This window comes from Sinocyclocheilus rhinocerous, unplaced genomic scaffold (genome assembly GCF_001515625.1).
Source record: "Sinocyclocheilus rhinocerous isolate Xijiao unplaced genomic scaffold, SAMN03320098_v1.1 scaffold19, whole genome shotgun sequence".
Lineage (NCBI taxonomy): Eukaryota > Metazoa > Chordata > Actinopteri > Cypriniformes > Cyprinidae > Sinocyclocheilus > Sinocyclocheilus rhinocerous.
In genome coordinates this window covers 2,696,795-2,719,566 of record NW_015638975.1, presented here as the reverse complement: position 1 = coordinate 2,719,566, position 22,772 = coordinate 2,696,795, and the positions used below count along the sequence as shown (strand labels likewise).

General features: G+C 39.7%; 1 protein-coding gene across 12 annotated transcripts in view; it reads left to right on the top strand.

Moving 5' to 3' along the window:
* Positions 1 to 22,772, top strand: part of LOC107750549 (transcription factor SOX-6-like) — a 162,145-nt gene that overhangs the window by 88,092 nt on the left and 51,281 nt on the right. For all 12 annotated transcript variants that reach the window (XM_016565989.1, XM_016565988.1, XM_016565993.1 and 9 more), the window contains 2 exons: positions 8,623 to 8,795; positions 10,574 to 10,642. In XM_016565989.1, the coding sequence (XP_016421475.1) occupies positions 8,623 to 8,795; positions 10,574 to 10,642 (242 nt within the window). The remainder of the gene's footprint in view (positions 1 to 8,622; positions 8,796 to 10,573; positions 10,643 to 22,772) is intronic.

Below are 22,772 nucleotides of genomic sequence, written 5' to 3'. Positions count from 1 at the left end.
AAAAGTAACCGATTGCTATAGGGAACTAAGAACAGTAGTGGAGAGTGAGAGAGTGGAAAAAAAGCTGAAACTCAGAGAACACTTAGACCTGTTTTCTGAAACGCCGCAACACGTCCGGACCTGCTCAACTCCGTTGCACAAAGCAAGTAAACAAAGTCATCACACCAGATTGGTTTTAGATCGGTTTGCGTGTAACAACTTCAGTTAGTTCAGTTGACGTTTCTCATGTTTCAGATGGTTTTAAAGCCTTGTTTAACTAGTAAAATGAAATTGTATCAGGCCATCAGGCAGGCCAGAAATGTTTTTAAGTGCTCTTAAGTGTTGCAGAATCCTTCGTGTTTTCTTTAAGCCCCATGTTGACACCGGCTCAGGGTTGAGGGGCAGCGGCAGTAGGTACAGGGCGTATGGGGGAGTCAGCTACGGATCGCTTTCCACCCGCCGCCACTGGAGCGGTGTGTTTGTTTTCATACCTGAGCTCAGCTGTCAATCAGGAGGAACGGTGAAGAGAGAGATGAGATCTGCAAAACAAAACCACAAAGCAGGAGAAGCAGGATGTCTGGAGGACGTCCAAACCACAGCAGTGCCTGCTCGATTGTCAGAGAGAGAGGGAGAGAGATATATGAACAAATACAGAGTAACACATCAGATATATGCCAGAGAGTGTTAATCACCAAATTTAATGCAAAGAGGTGCGGCTGGTGCAATTAAGACGTTCATTTTTTTAATGTGTATTAGAAGCTTTGATTCACTTCAGCTAGATTTAATTTTTCATACAATTAAAGACATCGGCACCCGTGCACCCTTGTTTCATTATTCGATGGAAACTTCCCAAAAATATTTTAAATGAATATTCTGGTGGAATTTTAATTCGGCTTTGTCATTTTAATAGATTTCATTAGTGAATCAGAGGTCTGTGCTTCTGCCGCCGAGACGTTTTGTTTCTTTCGCCTTGAACGTTCAGGTGTCCCTGACTATTAAAAAAAAAAATGTGACAAAATGTCTGGAAATCAAACTGTACTTGCAAAGTATCGGAAACCCAGAAAAGGACAGAAAGTCTGAAATGTCTTAGCATTGTGTGACCGCATGAAAATGGTGACTTGAGCTGCTGTGTGGAAAAAGGGGTCCCTCGCTCTTTGCCTAATCAATTTCTGACTGTCTACATGCTTGTGGAGAGAAAGTCCTGTGGCTCGTAGATAAGTAGAAGCTTTTTAAGAGAGCGGCAGGGCTGAGTATGATTTCGATGTGACTCGTACCTGGCTTAGGCGCTCTAGGACAGAGAGCGGACTGTGAGGGTACAGAGCGCCGATTGTTCCAGCAGCTGGATTTACTTGAAAACATGATTATTCAATTTAACGTCAGCTTTATTCTTAATGGCTCCAATAAGGCAGAGAACCCATGCTAGTGTAGATACAGTATGTGATGTGACACTCAGGGATAAGCATGAACATTTTTTTAATGCATTGCTGTTCCATTAAAAAATATATGGTATGAAACATGAAGCATTATACATTAAGGCAAAAATAAATCATAAAAAAACCCATTAAAACTAGAGCTGTTAAAGTTAGTGTTAACACATCGTTTTTATGCTGTTTACACATTTATTCAATTTACAGTTATTCAGTTCTATGAGGAAAAGCAAAAACAGATCATAGATAGGAATTATTTTTATTTGAGTTACTTTTATCTATTTATATATTTTGTATTATTATTATTATTATAGAAATTGATTTTATTAATCATATTATTTTTTATACATTTTTATTATGATAATTCTAAACATTGATATTAATTATTATTTTACATAATTAAATTAATATATAAAACAAAATTTAAATGAGTTATTGTAGGTCTATGTTCAGTACATTTTATTGCACTGACAAATTTGTAAAGTTATTTTATAGAACAGGACAGAGCAGTGTATTAAATATTTATTAAACTTAAAAGAGAGAGAGAGAGAGGTTGCAAAAAACACAAAACAAATATGAGATTAATTGTAATTTAATTATTTTACTCAATTTATAATTTTAGCACAAATATGTTACCAAAATAATTGAGCATCTTTTAAAGCGAGGCGAAACAAAACAGATTTCTGGCAGCTTACTGATATTTGATCTGTGCCAGATTTGAAACCATTTCCCATTACTCCTTTTAGGCATTGTTCCTGACCGAGAGAGGAAACCTTCTCCACCCATCACAGCGTCTGAAATATTCCTCCATCTCCCCCATCCTCTAGCAGCACGCTCTGCATTTTTCTCTCCCTAACGTCTCAATAGTCAAACTGTTTGCCCTTATGTACACAAGTGAAATATGAGCCACTGTAAATTATTATTCTTTGGGCCACATTTGCAAGATGAATGTGGGGAAAGCTGTGCTCCGTTTCTCTCCTAATGAATTGAGGAATTTAGCTTGTTGCATTTGGCTGTAGAAAGGCACACCTTGTTTGCTGCCTCTCCTCACATGGTGTTATTGAAAGTGCTTGTGAACAGGAGAGCGTTGAGGGGAAGACAGCCATCGAAGCAGCCCAACACACACTAACACACACACACGCACTGTTCAGACCTGAGGAAAATCACTTCACTAAACCACAGGGCATGCATTTAAGCTTTCCTGCTAGGCAAATATTTTCCTTTATTAAGAAGATTCACAATGTCCTACACTGTTCCCAGGCTACATAGGTGGTGAAACCCAATAATGCAATTATTCACAAATTAGAAACTTCTTTGCATGATGTGTGCCACTAGCAAACACAGGTTTAATTCGGTGTACTGCAGTGTCGGGAGAGCTAACGTTTATCAGAGGGTGGGTCGCAGAGCTAATGTTCTGCTCACGGCCGTGTAATGCTGTTTAAGAGCAGGCAGGGCCATGCCCGGGCCGCTTTAGAGCGTGTCACACTGGATTTCTGACTACAGTAGAGTCTCCGGGCTCTGTCTCCTCTCCTCCCCAAGCCTCAGGGCCCTAAGGGGATGTACATTGCTACTAATGAAATCTTTCTACACAGGCACACAAGCACGAGAGCAAGTTAGGCCTTGAATGATTGTTGCGTATAATAAGGGTTTTTATTCTCTCTAATGATAATAATAATAAAACAGGAAGAGGTCAAGGCATCTGAGCGAGTGATGAATGGGCGATTTTAAAAGTGTGTGTTCAAGGGCGCCTTCATTCTCGGCGGTGACCTCGGTGCCGATCAACTCTGATAGGAGGAACATTGAAATGCACACCAGGAGCTCTCTGTCCCGCGTCTGTCTGCGTGTGTGTGTGTGTGGTCAGGTTGAGCTGTTATCTCGGTAGGACTCTTTAATGAAGAAGTTTGTGTGATACTGAGGATGCTGCTAGAAGAGCAGGGCTCTTGCATTATCTTAATTACACTCGTGAGCATCGCTGCTGTCGTCATTAGATTATTAGTCGGCATTAAAGTGCCCCATGAACGTCAAGAACATGAAGTGTGTCTCTGTTTAAGAGCCACTCTGTTGACTTTTGGTGTCAATCAAGTGTTTTTGAGATGGGAGGGGGAAAAAAAATAAAAATCCTTGTTGAGAGCGTGTAGTAAGATGTAATGGAGTGCGTTTTAATTTACTTTGCATACTTAGAGTACATTCCGTATTCTGCCATCTCTCTCTCTCTCTCTCACACACACACAGCTAAGAACATTAGCAAATTGGCAAAAAAAAAAAAAAGATCATCAATCAATGTTTTTTTATTTTCATCCAAAATGAAATATTAAAAAAAGTGAGAGGTGTATAATTTTAGTTTGAAGTCTACACTATAAAAAATGATTTTGTAAATAAAACAGATTATTTTAGTGTTATTATTTTGTATTAAATGTTAAAAATACAGGCGTTCTACTTCAAAATTCAACCATTTATTCAGTGTTTTACTGTACTTGTCATTTCTTTGTAATTATTTGTGAAATTTACTAGCAATTTCGGAGTAAAAATTGTTTCCAAGACCTTTTTTTCTTATATGCATAGCTAATCACATTTAAATGCTCGCTGTATCCGGTTTGGCACAAGTGAATATTGAGTACAAGAAGTTCGCCCTCTTTTTATAGCCTGGACCAGAGCTGTAAATTAGCATTATGCTAAATTTTAATGCAGTATTGAAAGGTTTTTTTGAGTTGATGATTTGAGCTGCCATATGCTTACATGTGCAAGCAGGTCTTGGTGCATGCTAGTTAATGAAGTTTTATTGGCAGGATCAGCAGGGTTTCGATCATCACATGGGGCAGCAGGCCAGGTAACAGCTGTTGGTCATTCCATCTCAATTTAGGAGAAAGGGAAACCATTTTTTAAATTAATATTTGTCAAAATTATGCTTTATTATAAGTATAATTGTTTTGCTAATTAGTTTCAGTTTATATTTTACAAATTACATACAAGTAGTTAATTTTAATTAAAAAAAAATTATATATATATATATTTTATATATTATTTTTTATATTTTTTTTATTGAACTTTTTATGTATCATTTGCTGTTTAATTGTTTGTGGATTTATGCAGTTGTTGTATTTATTTGCATGTGTAGGTTAGGTTCATATAAATGTCAGTTGAGCCGAATTATAATGATTTTGTGTGTGCCTGTGTGTGTTCTCAGTCTTTAATCTTTGATTTAGTTTGATCTTCACCCTTGGGTCTTGTCTTTAGATGCAACAAGGTTCTAATAGTGATTTAACCGTGCAAACTTTGAGGTGACTGACAAGACACAATCAAATAGTTTTTTAATTCCCTTTTATTTGACGGGAACTCTTTTATTCTCTATTGACAATAGACACAGATTCTTCACATAAAAGAACCTTCGGAGTTCAAAAGGGGGACCATAAATGCTAGTCCTTGTGTATATGTATTGCTGGGCTGAAAATCATTAGTGACTGTTTTTTTCCCCCTTTTCGGGTGAGATGAGGGAATATACCTTTTCACAGCACTCGAGCCACCAGCCACGTCAGGCACGCCAGCTATGCGCAGCCTGCGTCCGGACACGGCCTGGGCACAATCGCTGCTTTTAGAGCCCTCTTAATTTACTTAGGATGGGCTCGCAGCATATGGGAGCATCCACAAAAGCCAACTGAAGGAGAGACAAAGAAATTCCAGTATTCGGACATTAGGGAGGGAAAAAAGTCATTCAAATTTAGTCATAATGGTTCAGCTGTCCTAACCAAAGGAAGAGAAGAGAATAGAGAGTCTTTCCCTTTTTCGCCCCCTTTCCTCTTTCTTCCTAGTGTGTGCCTGGATCTTTTATCTCTCTTATTCACTTGGGACTCTTCAAAGTAACAAGCTGCCCTCTCTTCCCTTGGTGCTGGACTTGGAACTCAAATTAGAGACTGCTTGATTAGCGGGGAAGGGGGGTTGGGTTGGCCTGGGGTGGCAGAATGGCTGTTGGACAGAACAAATCGCACCCCTACAAAGTGTCTTTTATCTGGTGGCCCCTCTCTTTGACAGCTCCCTCTCTCGCTCATTCATTGCAGTCGCAGTTGTTTCTCTCCGGTATTCGAGTTGGGCATTGTGGGAAATGTCATCCAATCTGGTTTGTGGCAGTGAAGGGAGAGGAAGGTGAATGTTCTGTTGACGCCGTCTCTCTCGCATATTCTCCCTCATTCTTTGTGTTTCCTCCTCAGCCAAAGGTCCTGAGTGGAATCTTATGTCCTCGTTGATGAATTAGACAAACCTAACCTGCTCTCATTATTTAGCATCTCCTGGCCAGACCGTGTCAAGTCAGAACGACAATGCAATGAGACACCTTTACAAGAGCAGCCAGACTCACTGCTGTTAAGAGCAATGCAATATGCACCACTGCTCTCTTTGTCAGCACTCTGCAGACAGATACAGGCCGAGCTCCCCCCATGCTCCCCTGCCAATAAAACTTTTATCTGCTTTTAAAAGGGATTTATAATTCAACGCAGGAAGAACAGGATTCTCTATACCAAAACAGGACTACCAAAATACACTATTCCTATTTAATTCCTACAATTGACTTTTATATATACAAGTAAATAAATAACTGCATATATATTTATGTATTCATTTCTTTTATATGGATACATATTTATGAGATTTAAACTGTGCATGAAATTATTTGTAATATCATTTTGCAAATATTTTCCTATTTCATTTTTATTGTTTTATATTTAATGTGTATTAGTAATTTTTAATACTTTGTTGTTATTTATTTTAATATTTTTTTTATATTTATCTGTATATTATTTATTTGTGTATTATTTAAATATTTACATACATTTACTATATGCTATATACATACTATACACACATACTATTTACTATGCTATTAGATCAATGCTTAAAATATATATGCTTAAAAATAAATGTAATATTTTAAATTTTAACTATATATAATTAAAAATAAATGTTAGATTATATAATAAAGCAAAAAATATATAAATAAAGGATATAAAGCAATAAATAAAGCAATCTTTTTTACACAATACTTTGCATAATATTGTTCAATTTCAGCCTAGACAAGATATTGTTTGGTATTCTAATGCATTTATTTCTAAAACATTCAGCTTTCCATAATGCACTGAGAAGTTACTGTTATAGTCAGAAAACAATGAAACAGGACCAGAACAGGCCAGAAATCTGAGGAGGGGAAAACAGGAGTGAGAGAGAAGCGGGAAGACATTTTGGTAGCAGGGTGGGGTGGTTGGGGTGAACTTTGGACAATTGAGCCGGAGACGAAACAATGGAGCCTCTGTTAGTATGCTGTTGGTGTTTGTGCAGACCAGCACTCCACACACACAAGAACCTGTGCTGGGCCCTCCACAGTCTGCAGCCCCTCGGTAAAACTTGGTTACTGTAACACATGTGTGTGCTCGGTCACCACTTTATGTACAACATATATACGACAGTTCTACACACAAAAATACATAAAAATTATAATTACGGTATGTAACCTAATAGGAGTGTACTCCGAACTGTTGTATAGCAGAATCAAGCAAAGCGGATTGTGTGATTGAAATGTGTGATCGAGTTGGAGGGTTGTCCGGAGAGCTCCTGAGTGGGCAGAATTGAGTCCAGATGTTTGCCCTTCAGTAGGATATGAGTCCTGTCCTCCCCCAGAGGCCCCTGAGATTCTCCGTTGGGAGGAGGAGCAAGTTGTGCTATTTGACATCCAACAGCCCTTCTGACTCGGTGAAGTGTCTCTCCCTTCGTCCATTGAGAGATGCTCTGCCGCCCCCATCCCCTTCGGACTCTCTCTCCATTTCTTTTTTTGAGCCTGCACGGGGCATATGTCAGTCCCGACAGCGGCGGCAGCTAAATACGGCCCTTCATGGCACAAGCCAAAGGTTAATAAAATCGGTTGCAAATGTATCAATTTTACAGATAAGCCATTCACAACAAGTGTAGTCGGCTGAATAAAAAGTCAATTCAGGCCCAAGGAAACCACATGCAGTAGCAGTGAATAGGCGCTTTTAGGTGCCTTTTTTGAGAGAGAGGGTAAATGGAGAATTGCAGCCTCTCTCCTTCATCGCCACCGCGAAAGCCCGGCCAGTAAATTGCTCTGAATGGGGTCTGGAGGTTGACAGGCCCTATTAAGACAAACGGCCTTCCTCATCGGAGAGATAAAATAAATCAGGTGTTTAGTCAAATTAAAATAGTTGAACTAGAGCAGGCCCCAGGGAGCCCCTTCGGAGAAACTCAAGACAGATGTGGCCAGGGGAGCACAGGAAGACACCCAGGAAAGAATTTAACACTGAGCTGGCCGCTAGCCAAGCCGATCGTACTGTTCTCATGAAGCAGCAGGTTACTGTCCGGAGGCAGGATCACTTAGCATTGATTAGCTAAAGGTACAGCGCGGCCTCATGGGAGGACGTGCAGAAGGCACGCACATTGCCTGGTGTGATTACGCTGTTTGATGCATGCGAGAGAGATAATGAGAGGATACAGAGGTGACGGTGACCCTGTTTGCGAGAAGGCACGTCAGCTCTGAGGTGTTTGTGCCTGCTCCTCCTTTTAATGAGAATTGAGAGCAGTCGCACACACACTTGCCCTGTATTGTCTGTCACTAATCTGCCACCTTCACTCGTCTTGTGACAGCTCGTCTTATTTAATAGGAACGATTCTATTCCTCACCATCTCTACAAGAAGCCGCGATCACCAGAAGTGGAAAGAGAGAGCGGGACTCGCGACCTTCGCACTTTTAATGAAACCATTCCGTTATCAGACCGAGGCTGTTTGGATGATACCATTCTCGGCTTTGAAGGAGCTAGAGTTTCCCTTCCAGACCGCCTTCTGTGGTCTTCAGGAATTCTGGACTGAGACGTACTCAATGCTCAGCATTTGCTGGCTCTGTCTTGCCCTCTCAAGAAAAAAAACCTTGCTGATCCCTGGAGCTTCTCGATTGTGGGCTTTTTATATCTCTGAAGCGCAGATCAATTAACAAGGCTCTGTTTTCCACCACTTGCTTTGTTTGCTGTTCTGTCTCTAGGAAAACTGACCTTTGCCTTCATATAGAGACTATATTTAAGAGGTGAGGGACATCTGGCTGATGTAACATGAGATGTAAACCTTTTCTTCTCACTGCTGGGAGAGTGTACAGGGTCATGGAGAGAAGACCTTTTTTTCTCTTTTACCGTTTGGTTCCTTGTGTTTGACTACATGTGTTCTGTTGCAGGTACTCCAGAAAGTCTCGCGGAGAAGGAGCGACAGCTCTCCACCATGATCACACAGCTCATCAGCCTGCGAGAGCAACTCCTGGCCGCCCATGATGAGCAGAAGAAACTGGCCGCCTCACAGATGGAGAAACAACGTCAGCAAATGGAGCTGGCACGCCAACAGCAAGAGCAGGTGAGAATGTGCAAACCAGGGTGGAGCACCATTCAGAATCAAAGTCATAAATCAGAATTAAAGTCAGTGCCTGAATTTGAATTGAATTGGAATTGAGAATGGAATGATATAGAATGGAATTAAAATTGAAAAAAATTTATACTGTAATTTTTTAACTAGAATGGCAAAATTAGTCAGGACAAAATTTGATTTTTGAAATATTTTGAGAAAAATTAAATACGTTTGAAATTTCACCTATAGAAATTTGAATTCAGTTTGTATATTTCCTCATAGTTACTTTTTTTTTTAAATAACTTTTGTGGACGACAAAGAATAACTTTATTTCCCATAATGCTTATTTGAAGTACAATTCAATAAATTTCTTTTCTTGCCATTCCAATTCAACTTCCTGTGGAGTGAGGCCAATTTAATTCAAAAGCAAATCTCTTACTGGCTTCATAGTGCATATGTCCTATAAATCCTGTTGTTTTGTTTAAAGCCAGTTTAATAAAGATATTATCAGCGATGCGTCACATATTCTCATTTTACGGCCTCATTTATCAGAGGAGGCACTTAAAACAAGATTGCTCTTATTTGCTTTTAAATAGGTAATGAGTTCTTCTATTTAGCGATTTAATATTTTAATTTAGTTTATGGCTTGATGTTTTACTCCTTGATAAATCAGACTCTGTCATGAGGAGGGAAGCGCAGAGTTACGGTTATTGTATATAACTGATGAAATATGGAAGCACGTAAATTGGTAGGGAAATTGATCACAATTAGATCAAACTTTGCATGAAAAGCATGTGTAGATCAAGCAAATGAGGCGTACTGAACGCATCAGCAGCTCATGAGCTCCGTTAATGTCGCACAAGATCCATCTACATCTTCACTGTTTTTATAGCGAAACCATATAATTGCTGTCAATTTATTATGCAGATGAATAGGTGCATATTAATGTGGTCTGCATTTACCTGAAACGGATGCACGTTTTCTAATTCACCCTATTAATGTCACCCGGCTCGCCGCATTAATATTCAGCTTTATGAGGATTGTATATTCATTGTATGCTCAGCTGATTTTAATAAATGGTTATTTCAGGAATTTACGGTTTTGCTAAGGTTCAAAACCGCATCCCTTTCCATTAATGACAAACAAAATGGAGGGAGAGGGGGACAGAAGAGAGCGAGAGAGAAAGAGAGGGAGGGAGGAAGGGGGAGCCTGAAGTTAGGATGTCATTTAGCCATCCAGACACGACACAGTAATTAACTGTTGACACTAGTGAAGAAGCCAGCACAAATTAATCCTGACACATTTGCAGACGGGTGATATCTTACAGTGAACACTTTGTAATTATATTTGAAAATGAAAATTAAATGACACTTAAACCTAGGCTGTCAGGCTAACTGAGGAGGAAGAACGGGGGAGTCTGCAGGGGCTGGGAGAAATTGAGAGAGCGGGAGGAGGCAATGCGCTTAACGTCGAGAGCCCACCCTTGGGCAGACCCGACCACTCCTAGGTTGCGTAAACATGCCAGTCTTTCACCCCGCGGCGCATCGCCCCGGCCAGACCCGGAGATGGGTATAATACACATTAGCAGTCCTATGATTACAGTCATTAGGGTCAATTGGTGGACGACAGATTTTACCCACAAGCTCCGATTGCATATATTATCTGTCTGCATAAATACATGGTACAATAAATCCAGTTGCTCTCTCGTGGACTATTATAACGTACATCCTTTAATGTTCGAAGGTTTCTAGCGATGTTCATTTAAACGAATCTTTGTGCTTTTGCAGATTGCCAGACAACAGCAGCAACTTCTGCAGCAACAGCACAAAATCAATCTCCTCCAGCAGCAGATCCAGGTCAGTGCTCGACTTTCGCGTCTTCGTTCTGTCAAAAAACGTTATTTTGTTTTTACAGCTGTCATCAATCACGTTACAACTGTCACCAATCAGGATAATTGGCCAATGGTAATTCGGGAAGGGGCTATAGCTGGGTAGAATAATTATCACTCCCTAATTAATGAAGGAAGGGAAAAAACAGAAATGAGAGAAAGCTTAATGACACCAAGTGGTGCCTGTTTGCATGTTTTGTGGAAAAGTGCCCTAAGGCTTTGAGACATGAAAGCCGGTGATAAATGCCTCTGAAATTACACCGTCCCAGCACGGTGACGTTGCAGCAGCTTTGGAAAAACAGTCGCTACTGTTAGCCCCGTTTCCCATTGTCCAATATTGGAAAAATCACTTCGCGTTCATTTGCTTAACTCCGTTGCGGCCGACGAGCCTGTAAACATACCTTGTTGACATGTAAATTGCGCAAACCTTGCCTTTTGCAAATATTTGCTGCTTGCTTTAAGTCAGTTTGAGTGATCTTTTGAAGGTCTCTCTTTATAAGTGTGCTTCAAGAATAGACTCATTGAAAGCTTGCTCTTTGCTTGAAAATAATTGAATTGGATTAGTTGCAAAGTACACACTGTGGTCACCCAAATCCACAAAGTGGATTGGGCTTTTTTCCCTCTCCATCAAGCAATTATGAGAAATGAAAAAATGGAAAGGAGAGAGAATAAAGAGAATGCTTACAAGAGCGCCGTAAATAAATGTGACGTATATGTGAAGAAAGAGCATGAAAAGATGCAGGATAAGAATGAGTGTTTGTGAGCTGTTGGTTTGCGTGGTATGTGGTTCTCAATCAAGCAAGGTTAGCGGACCACCCAGTCGGAGACGTGGACGTACACAAGCTGGTCAGTGGCAGTGGTCAAGGTCTTTTACACACACCATACACACATAAAAGCCAAGGGCAACATGAGCAGCCCGTGCCTGGAGATACTCTCTTCTTTCTCTTCTTTTTTTCCCCTTGCTTTTGCACATTCATTGGAGACAGGTACAAAGATCCCCACTCCTCTTTTCTTTCCCAGATTCACACCCAATACACCATTATGTCAGCTGGTCTTCTCTCATATTTGACGCACTCATTTCATTCTTTACTTCTCAGTTTTCACTTTTCACTCTCTATTTCACATCTCATATCATCCTCTGCATTTGACTTCCACTTCAAAGCCCCTGAGCTTGAGGCCCTCAAAAAAGAATCCAGGCCGGTTTTCTTCTCAGCGCTCTACCTATCATTGTGAGGTTAATCATCGGCCTTTCTTTCTCTCGCTGCTCAGATGTGTCAGGTAAAAACAAACCACTGTCTTATTTACACAGCCCCGAAGCACGACAGATTTATAGCTCGGCAGTAAAACCTCTTTCAAGTGCACTTCTCAAGAGAAAGGCCCAATCTGTTAAAGGCGCACTCTGTTGAAGAGCCTGCAGAACTAGCCACTGTGCTACTACCACTCTAACACGCCGTGTGTGTGAGAAGTACCACTCTTCACTTTTCAGTAGACAGGCCTCTACATGCTTACTGTGTGTCGCAGTGGCAGTAAGAGTTTGTGTGAACATTTTAATTACCTTTAGGAGTGGAGGCTGCTGGAGTTGGATATTCTCAACTAGTGACAGAGCTCATCCTAAACAGCTGGGCTATGCTATACTGTCATTCCTGCAGTGCACTGAAGAGTAGCTAATTGAAGTTGCTATGTTAACATAATAATTTTTTCAATAGCATGACATTAGCTAAGCTGTTGTCAAAGGACAAGTGGCAGTGTAGCATCATGTTAACTGTCACATTGTATTGCGCATATACACTACCTTAAAGGGGTCCTATTATGCTTTTTCACTTTTTCAACTTTAGTTAGTCTGTAATGTTGCTGTTTGAGCATAAAAAAACATCTGCAAATTTACAAAGTCCAATTCAAAAGGAGATATTTTATTTAACAGAAATCACTTTTCAAAAACTACAACGAACGACTCGTTTGGACTACAACGCATATTTTCCGGGATTTGTGATATCACAAATATCGACGAATGGGACGAGACCTGGTTGAGCTGCACTAGAGAAGGCAACGAGTGTTATCACTATGTCAGAGACGCGCTAGCTTTCCCAAGGCAGACGAACTTAGAGTGGTTACAATCATCCGGGTTTAAATCGCGCTCAGATTGATTTGATTTTGATGCAATATTTACACTGATGCTGGCAGGCGGCTATGGTTAAGGGCATGACATTTCCCGACCAGGCGCCGAGTGCTGCCAATCACAACACACACTGGCCCAGCTAACCAATCACAACACATTACGTATTTCAGAAGGCGGGCCTTCATTTGATACAGGAACTATTCGAGCCGTTCATGCCAGACTGGGGAGAGAGGTGTTGTAATAATGTAAAATATGTGAAAAATAATGTGTTTTTCGAATAACCTAGTACGAGAGCCTGTTCTAGTACACCCCAAAACAAAATCAAGACTTTGTAAAAGAGCATAATAGGACCCCTTTAAATGGATCAAAAGTGACAATGAAATTAAAATTGTCATCATTTACTCACTCTCATGTCGTTCCAAACGTGTATGAGTTTCTATCTTATGTTGAACACAAAAGAAGATATTTTGAAGAATTTTGAAGAACCAAACAGTTGTTGGTCCCCACTGACTTCCATAGTAGGGAAAGAAATACTATGGAAGTCAATGGGGACCATCAGCTGTTTGATTACCAGCATTCTTCAAAATATCTTATTTTATGTTCAACATAAAAAAATAAGCTCATACAGGTTTGGAAAGACATGAGGGTGAGTAATTGATGACAAAATTTTAATTTTTGGGTGAACTATCCTTTTAAGCAGGACAACTGTTATCATAATCAGTAATAAGAAATATTTCTCTCGCACCAAATCAGCATATTGATTTCTGAAGGATCATGTAACATTGAAGACTTTTTAAAATATATCTTGACTGTAGTTTATGGAGCCCCGTTTCTTGTCCAAGATTAAAACAAAAGAGATGGTCTCCATCTGCTGCAGTTAATGGCTGTTACACTGTAATCACACATTTTTATACCAGAACACCACCAAAGACAGAGGCATTAAGAAAGTCAGGCTTAGGATGCATACTATTTTATCATGCTTTTTATCTTCACTGACTTTGTTTCCATATATATCATTACCATTGCCTCCCATTGTGACCCATTTAACTTCCGTCTCCAGAGGCCACAGCTTGTTGTAAAGAAGAAGTCGGAAGACAAGAGTAGGATGCAATGGGAAGCGAGAGGAGGAGGCTTGCTAATGCAGTTCCCTGGCACTCTGTTTTCATTAGAGCTAGCTCTACAAAAAATGCCCAGTGCTCTTAATATACAACAGCTTTGAGTTAATTAGTACTCCAAACAAGCTCTTCAGCCTTCATGTAGAAGACGTAAAAGTTGAGTGGTAAAACAGCATGCAGGGATTGGGTTTCCACGCTGTTAGCGTGGAGCGTGTGCGTGGTTTAAAGATCCAGCTTCCCCATCAAAGCGCTACTGTTTTGGCTCTCATGGTAAGCGGTGTTTTAGACATTTATTGATGATGTAACTGATCACATCACTGGATTCTGTAAACGGGACTGAACAGGGTCCAAATAAAACCATTGGGCCTGTAACCCAATACAGAGTCGGCTTGGAAAATCAGTTCTGGTTTTCTCCAGAGTTTGGCACTGTGCTTTGCCCAAATCAAACCACTTTTAAATTGCCCTTCTCTCCGTTTCATCACATTTTGTACAAAGAACTCAGAGAGATGAAGAGATTGAGTCTTTGTCTTTTCGGGAATTACAATGTCACTTGTTTTAAAGATAACAGATGTTTAGATTATAGCGTTAGAGGCTTATCAGAACTTCAAGCTCAAGGTTTTACTTCTTATTTATTCCTTTAGCCAAAAGCCTCATGTTGAGAAATTTCATATGGCAACTAATTCCGTCCAGGGACCGGATTACTGTTATGTGACTCAAGCACGAACTTAAAAGCGCCATCAGAGATTGAAGGAGAGGCTTAGGAACAATTAAAAACAAATGTCGAAGTAAATCTCGATCTGAAACAGAAAATGTGTTACTTATGTAAGACAAGAAAAGCCGCACAAATAAGACCATGTAAAAGCCACCGCCTCCAACAGGAAGGCAAGCCTGTGTTGGTTGTTCTTAGAATCGGTATTAATCAAGCCAAGTGATTCGGGTTCCGCAGACCTGTTTACAAAGAGCCTGTCTCCTTGACAGTTCCACTCGCTGTTTTATTCGCCCTCATGCCATTACAATCAGCTGTAATTGTGGATGGCTTCCTGTAGGAAAGAAAAAAAAGATGTCAGAGATCTTTAATATCTCAAGTCATTATCTTAGACAAAAATTTTATTAAATGGAGAGAAAAGGGATATTTTCATTTTCTGTAAATACATGCATTTTAGAGCAAAAAAATTTAATATATTTTTTAGAAAATAATGTAATTTCTTACGTAATGTTAATGTGTGTGTATAATATGTGGTTAATATAATATAATATAATATAATAAAATATAATATAATATTTGTCTATGTATATTTTAATTTATTAAAATGTTTGTTTATTTGTTTTTCATTTATAATATATAATAATGTTAAAATAGTTTTATCAAACTAGCAATTTGATCATTCATATAATAACATTTGATAATAATTGATACTTGTATAACTAATATTATAACTAATTGATAATTGATAACAATTTTACCAAAACATCAGTTGTTCAAAATGCTTTCAATTTTCAGTTTCTCTTTCTCTTTTCAAATGGTTGCAATAATTTTTCTTTCTTTCATTTGTAATTCTTAAATTACCAAAACTGGCTAAAAACCAAAACAACACTCTGTCGAATGAGTAGTCAAACAGAGAAGTTTATGACCAAAAGTTTATGATCAACGTAATGATACTGATACGTAATTAATCACATTCCCATTTAAATGTCCTTGTTTTTGCTTTGCCTGAGCTCCCCATAATGACGAATATGTCTGTGTATATGAGGTTAGAGCACAAAAAGGCTTTTTTTGTCCAAGAGGTTGTCAGAGAGACTGATCATTGTCCTCCGAGCTCAAACATCTCTTACACTTCATACTTATGATTACAGCCGCTGTGCTCAGTTGAGATTTCAAAGGCCTGTACATGTGTGCATATGTATTAGGTGCTATTGTCTCTCTCTGGGCTGTGTTTTGCGATGGCAGCTGTACATTCCCAGGCTGGACTCAGGGATGATCTGGGCCGGGTTGACGTGCATCTCTAGCGCAGACTTGGCTCGGTTCCAGGCATTCCTGCACGCTGGGGCTGGTACGATGTGAGCTGAGGTGACGCAGGGAGAACACACAGGTGGAGGCAGGCTCATCTTATTGTATACACACACGCACAAGCATCAAGAGAAGAATGATTCCCCCAAAGGTCAGCGTGAACTTTAGATACTGAGGAGAGGCGAGGCTGCGCTGTGTTTGAGGAAAAATTCCCGTTGAGATTAAATAACTCTTTCTCTATGAGAATCCCATTATGATGCTCATATACTGTCTCTCATATCACAGCAAACAAGAGTTTATTAGCTCCGATCTCGTTCTCTCTCCTCACACGGCGCGGCTACAAGAGACAGAGAGAGCGATAGGCACACTGAGCTCTGTTTGTCAACGGACAGAGATGCTGTTTGTCCGTGTAGGGCCATTGTTGTGCCGACGGTCGCTTCCTGTGTTTTAAAGCAGGCCGCCGGTTCAAACACTCTGTCATTGTACAGGCCTGGTTCTACTTATCTAACCCCAGGGCTCCGCTTCCTCTTGCTACTCTACTGAGAGAAACCTCCACGTGGCTGTCTTCCGCTGTCCTCCCCCCTCTCTTCCTCCCACCCGTCCCTCCTCTCCCCTCTTTCTCCTGCCAGGACCGGCTGGATCACACAGATCTCTTGCTCTCCATCTCTCACCCTCTTCTAGCAATTTCTCTCCATCTCTCACCCTCTTCTGGCAAGCGCCAAACACCACTTCTCATCCACTTCTCTCATTCCTAGACACATTTTCCCATTTTTTCCTAAGCTTATTGGGGTGGTATCACGGAAATTTGGAATGCATTTGATCAATTTATTTGGTAAAATATAGTTATCAGTTAAAAATCAGTTAAAATAGATTTAAAAACCTAATTAAAATGTATACTTAAAATGATATATAAAAAAAATATATATATAATTATATAATATGTAGAATTATATTTATATGATTTTTTAAAATAATTATATAAAGTATGTATGTGTATATATATATATATATATATATATACAGTATATAGGTGTATTAATGGGAGTTTACTTTTAATTGGACAGCATATACATTTAATATAAAAGAAATGGGAAATAATAGTGAAAATGAAAAACCTGGATAGCTGAAGTTTTGCTTATACTTATTACATTTTTAACGATTTAATATTTTATTCCAAACTTTTTCAATTTGCTATTATAATGAGGAAAAACAAATTAAATCTTCACAGGTTGAGTAGCCATTCCTTGTCCTTTGGTATTTCAAAGCTTACAAAAAGCAATGGAACTTTTTTCAGTATGCAGTTATAATGAGAAAAAAAGAATGAAAGGAAGAGAGATGGAATTTTTGTATTCAGATATTTGTGTTTGAGTTTTTTGTTTTGCGGGCACACATTCCAAGCAGACCTGTTTATTATCTCAATAATCACTCACTTCTACTATGTTGGGTTTTGTACATTCTCTTCAGCATCAGCACACTGACAAACGCCATCTGAAATAATTCTGGCTTTTTATTATTATTTATTTATCAGCCGCTACATTTAAACAGAGATAATAGATTAATTCTACATTTTTCAGTTAATTTTTTTCCAGCGCTATAAGATCTGCATTCCAGCTCAGTGACAGAGGAGTGGCACTATTACAGCTAAAGCAGAAGCTGTTGTCAACATTCACTTCAAAGCAGGAAAGGTTCCCTCACATGTGGTTTTAAATGGTGTGGGGGAGCAGCAGGGAGCCTCTAAGGGTTAACTGATAATAGCTGCATACAGCCACCAGATTAAAGATTCTTTTTAATTATACACGGCTAACCACCAGCATAGTGAAGCCAGACAGACTAAAGACGACCTGTGCAGATGATAGACACAATGTGCCAGTGTGTTTGTGTGTGTTGTGAACAGTCTGAGAGGCTGGTGGAAGAGTGGGCCTTCAGGATATTCCTTTGTTCCTGTGGACTGATAGACAAATGTCTGTGTGTGTGTGTGTGTGTGTGTGTGTGAGACTGATGTCTCTCATATGTGTACCATTTCCCCAGGCCACTGTGAGTTTGCCCCTATAGCCGTGTTTATCAGTGGGAGAGGAGGCCAGGCTAAAGGGTTAATCAGAGCCAGGTCTCAAACATAAAACACACACGTCTGGCTCTGTTGCCCATCAAACTCATTTCATTGTAAGTAATCCTGAATTTTTGTGTAATAGCATTATTTGATTATAAAACTTGATGCTCACTCAAGAAGCTTGACAGTTTGCATGAGGAGCTACACAGGTTGAAAAGCCGTTCTCATCGTCTTTTGGCATTTCAAAGCTCACAAAGAGGGATGGAGGAATAATAGCAGTCTGTTCTGAGAAGTTGCATAATGGTGTTCAGGTCTCTCCGCTCACTATTTTGCAGAGTGGTGACAGAATTCACAGGGGAAGTCGAACAAAAAGAAACCCTGTCTGCGCAGACAGAACAGAGCCTCCTAATTAAACACACAAGACTTTGAGGAACTCATTCGTTACGTCTTTTTCAGAGAGAAGAAAATGTCTCTCTGTTTTTTCTTCTTTGGGATATGTTCAGTTCTTTTTTCTGTAGTGTAGCTAACGAATCGCTTATTAACATGAGGGATCCATTATAAATAAATGCTTTGTTTTTGTAGTTTACTCAAGTTATTTAAGGAGAAGGTTATATATTAAAATAGACTCTGGCCTGTTAACATATTTCTATTTCCCTCCGGCTCGACGGAATCCGTGTTAAGAGAATGGTAATCCGGTTACTGTACGCCGGTTTCATCTCCTCTCAGTCGTATTACAATCACCATTATTTAGCCGCTGCACATGAAGCTAATTACCATAGCTTTGTCTTTAGCCTAGAGCCATTTGGTTTGCCTTTTTAATTCAATGAACAACAATTAAATCCAATATTTCATTAAGCTCCCTCAAATGCACCAGGCGCCATATAATGGTGAATAATTCAGCTTGGCTTTTTTAGATAAATATAGGGGTGTCTAATTGAACAAAGATAATGCTCCTAATTTGCCTCTTGTTAGATGGTTTTGGTTGTCTCCTGGCACCCTTGTGATCTCTCATGCTAAAGTCTCATTTATGCGGAGACAACGCTGAAAACAAGCTATGCTAAAAAGAATGTCTTGCCAATTAGCATTGTCTGCCAGGCAAATGGATTGTAATAAGGAAGGAAATGACCGTGGGCATGTGTTTACATCTCTGCGTCTTTCTGCGCGCTAATGCCCTTCTCTTTATGGTGTGGAGTATACTAGCTTCTACTCCTACCAGGATGAGGGCCATAACGGTCTCATCAAATCCTTTTGGCTTGGGCCCAGTGCGGCGGAGCCTGAAACGCGCTCATCCTCCATTTAGCGGAGACTGTTAGCTGATGAAGAGCCCAACATGCGAGAGCGGAGATAAAAGAAAGCGGTGACCTGACTCATTAGCCCCCTTTGATTTAATATATCGACACTTGGATACAAATAATTCCATTTAGTGTGCTTGGTTGGAGGGGGTGCGGGGGATCAATTTAATTAGTTATGAAATGTGACTTCTTGTCACGAAGCAGGAGAAACGCTGACGTTAAATAAAGTCATGTGCGGTTCGAACAATAAAGCTTCTGTAGGCCCATTTTAAAACTTAATGACGCATAAAAACGGCCCTAATAGTTACATCTTCACCAGCGGGCCATGATGCTTTTGGTATTAAGCTAATGGATGGGTGAAGGTAGAATGCTTAACGGCAGTTCAAACAGTTTCGGATATTAAGAATATAAACAGTGATCGCCTGGCCGATCACTGCTTTTTCTGTTAAGGCGATGTCTTTAGTATTGCTTTTCACTGTGTGATCAAATAGTCACTTGTGCCAACAAGAAGAGTGAGGATACAGGATTTGGCGTCGTCACTGCTTGCTAGAAGAGACAGTAGTCAGTATTTTGTTCATTTGTGCATATGATCAGACTAAAGACCATGTTTCCAGCATATGGTGAGAGATCACAACACAAAGACATACATGTGTAGTTCCGTATGCGATCATTCCAAGTGACTGCTTAGGAAAGTAGACAAACACAGGCTGATTTTTAACGTTGACTGCATAACATCATGCTTTTTCACAATTAAATAAAAAGGGTCTTACGGCTTAAATTGGATGGTTAGCCCATGCTCTAAACCTGCATGACTTTCTTCCTTTTGTAGAACATAAAAGAAGATGTTTTGAAAAATGTCCCTACAGTGAAAGTCACTGTTGTCTAATGCTGTTTTTGACCCCACTGATTTCATTGTACGGACAAAAACACTTCAGAAAGTCATACGCATTTGGAAAGCCATGAAGGTGAGTAAATAATTAGAAAATTTTCATTTCTGTGTGAACTATCCCTTCAACACGGTCATCCAGATTAGGGACAAAACGTATATGATACAGACCCAAATTCGGTTCGTGTTTGAAATGAACAAACCGAAGACCTTTTGGAAGCCAGTGCATCTTCGCATCTCAACTGAGCATCATCATAATCAGTGGCTGATTCACGATCCATGAGAGCGGTCTCTTGAGTCCAAACCCAGTGGAGGGTGGCATAAAGCGGACGCTGTCCAGCTAGAATCAGCCCCTGAATCTCATCAGAAAGCACCTGTCACTCGCCGCCGCACCACAAGCCCTCCCAGACCATGCACGACGGACCTATACTTAGCTCTCATTGTGCCCAGGCCCTGCGAGGGGAAAAATATCTGTTGGTGGAGAACACATTCTCCAGTGTGATGTTGACTTAGTTTCCTCTCCCCTCCTGCCTGGCCCACTGTTTTCCCTGTTAATGTTGAGCAAACTGTTTTGTCTTTGCATTGGCTTTTTAACGTGGTCCTCAGCCTCCGCAGTGGGCACACACACAGGGGGAAAGAAGGCAAGGCATTAATAGCCTCTACTGTGTGCGGCCAGCCGGCAGTTTAGAAAGGGGGCCCGTGTTTTCTTAGGGCTAGGGTGGCAAAGCAAAGCATTCAGCCCTGCGCGTCGCAGCACAAAAAAGGGCCGCTTTGTGTTTCGGATGGGGCGGAGGAGGGTCCGAGCATTCCCGACGGAATACAATGAATGGGCCGTTTTGTCTTTCGTCCGTTTTTCATGCACACTGAATTGTTGTTGTCTTTCTCTCGCTCTCCGTTTCTCCCTCTCTCTCTTTTTCATAATTATTCTTCCCCGTCACTGGGTGTGTACATGACATTTGAGCATGTTTTAAAGTCTCAACACTCTCATGTGCCTGCAATAAAGTCCCGGCTGTAACAATGTCAGCTTTCTGCTGGATAACAGAGCGCTCTCTGTTGTTCTCTGGGCCCAGCTGCTGGAAGGGTAGAGTGAAGACAGTGGCTTAGTCTGCACACAGATGACAGGAAGAAGGAGAAATGCTCCTCTATCTCTATCTCTCTTCATGGACTCGCTCACTGGACAATGCCATTTTTAGTTAATGGGTGGTCTGACTCTAGACTTTCAGTTCTAAACTGGTGGGTCATGACCCAAAAATGGGTCACAGGTCTGTTCTGATGGAGAGAAAACAATGCTAAATACCACTAACCGTATAAAACGGCAAAATAAATAACTTAAAAGGGAGAACAAATCACTTCCCATATCCTTGTCAAAGCAGTTAGATGGATGTCAACATGGACAGGTGATATGCCTTTATCTGTGAAAGAAAGTGAAAGAATATTTTAAGAATATTATTATTATTTTTTAATTAATAAGAATTATTAAGAAGAGGAAATGGTATTGTTACTAGAACATTATTAATAAATACATGAATGCATGTATGCTATTTAATATTAATATATTTCAAAGTTAAATTTGTTATTTTCATTGTTTTATGAAAACATTTCTGCTGTTCTCCTGCTAAAGTAAACTATTTGCAAAATGATCAATAAAATAACTGTATATTCCTCCAAGAGTGAGAGCAAAATATAAAAGAGACTGAATTTATGATTTTTTTTTCTCCATTTCCTCCTTCTTATGGACGTATTACCTTATTTTTTTTCTTTTTAAAATTAAGTAAACTATTTCTCTTTTATATTAGGCTTTTTAATTATATCTTAAATATTTATTATTTGGAAGGTTTGACCGAGCATAAAAATAAATATTTATCTTTAAATGCATCATGCATAATTCAGAAGTGACCAGAAAGTAAATCAAATTAAAAAGAAAAAAAGAAAAGAAAAGAAAAAGAAGCATATTGCATGAATGAAAGCATGAAGGCATATCATACTAGCTTATTGCCTTTTTTTCCTGTTTAGCTGCCCTACACCATCATGGTCCGAAAGGGTCTGGTGTGTATTGTGTATTTTGCCGGTGCCGGTTTTCATAGATGTGGGATGTATATGTGGGATAATGATGTTGGCCTCAGACTCATTTGTGGGTTTGTTTATGTCTGTCCTTTTCTCCCCTCATTACCCATGCTGTTTGAGCCAGTCCCCTCGGGTTTAGCCAGTTTACTGAAAACCTTTTTAATTTTATGACCAGACCCTGAGAGAAAAAAATATATATTTTTCTTCTCCCTCTGCTTCTTTATTTATTTCTTCATTTCTCTTTTTTTTCTATCATTGTGTAAACTAAGTCCCACGTTAATTGTCTTCCTAGAGCAGGTAACCCTGAGTAAAGCAGACGGCGAGTAAATTAAATGAGTAGTGAGAGAGAGGTGGACGTGATATCTGTGTGCACAGCAGTGCTGAGCTCAGAAGACTACTAAAGCCTTAGGCTCGTCTTTGATATTTTATATGCAATATAGCCCTAATTGCTTAAAATATTTACAGACTTAAATTACATTTTAGGTTCTTAGAGGCTCAACAAGAATTTGCCTTAAGAACACATTTCTGTTGAACACACTGATCACATTTTGCTGGTGCTCTTAAGGGAAT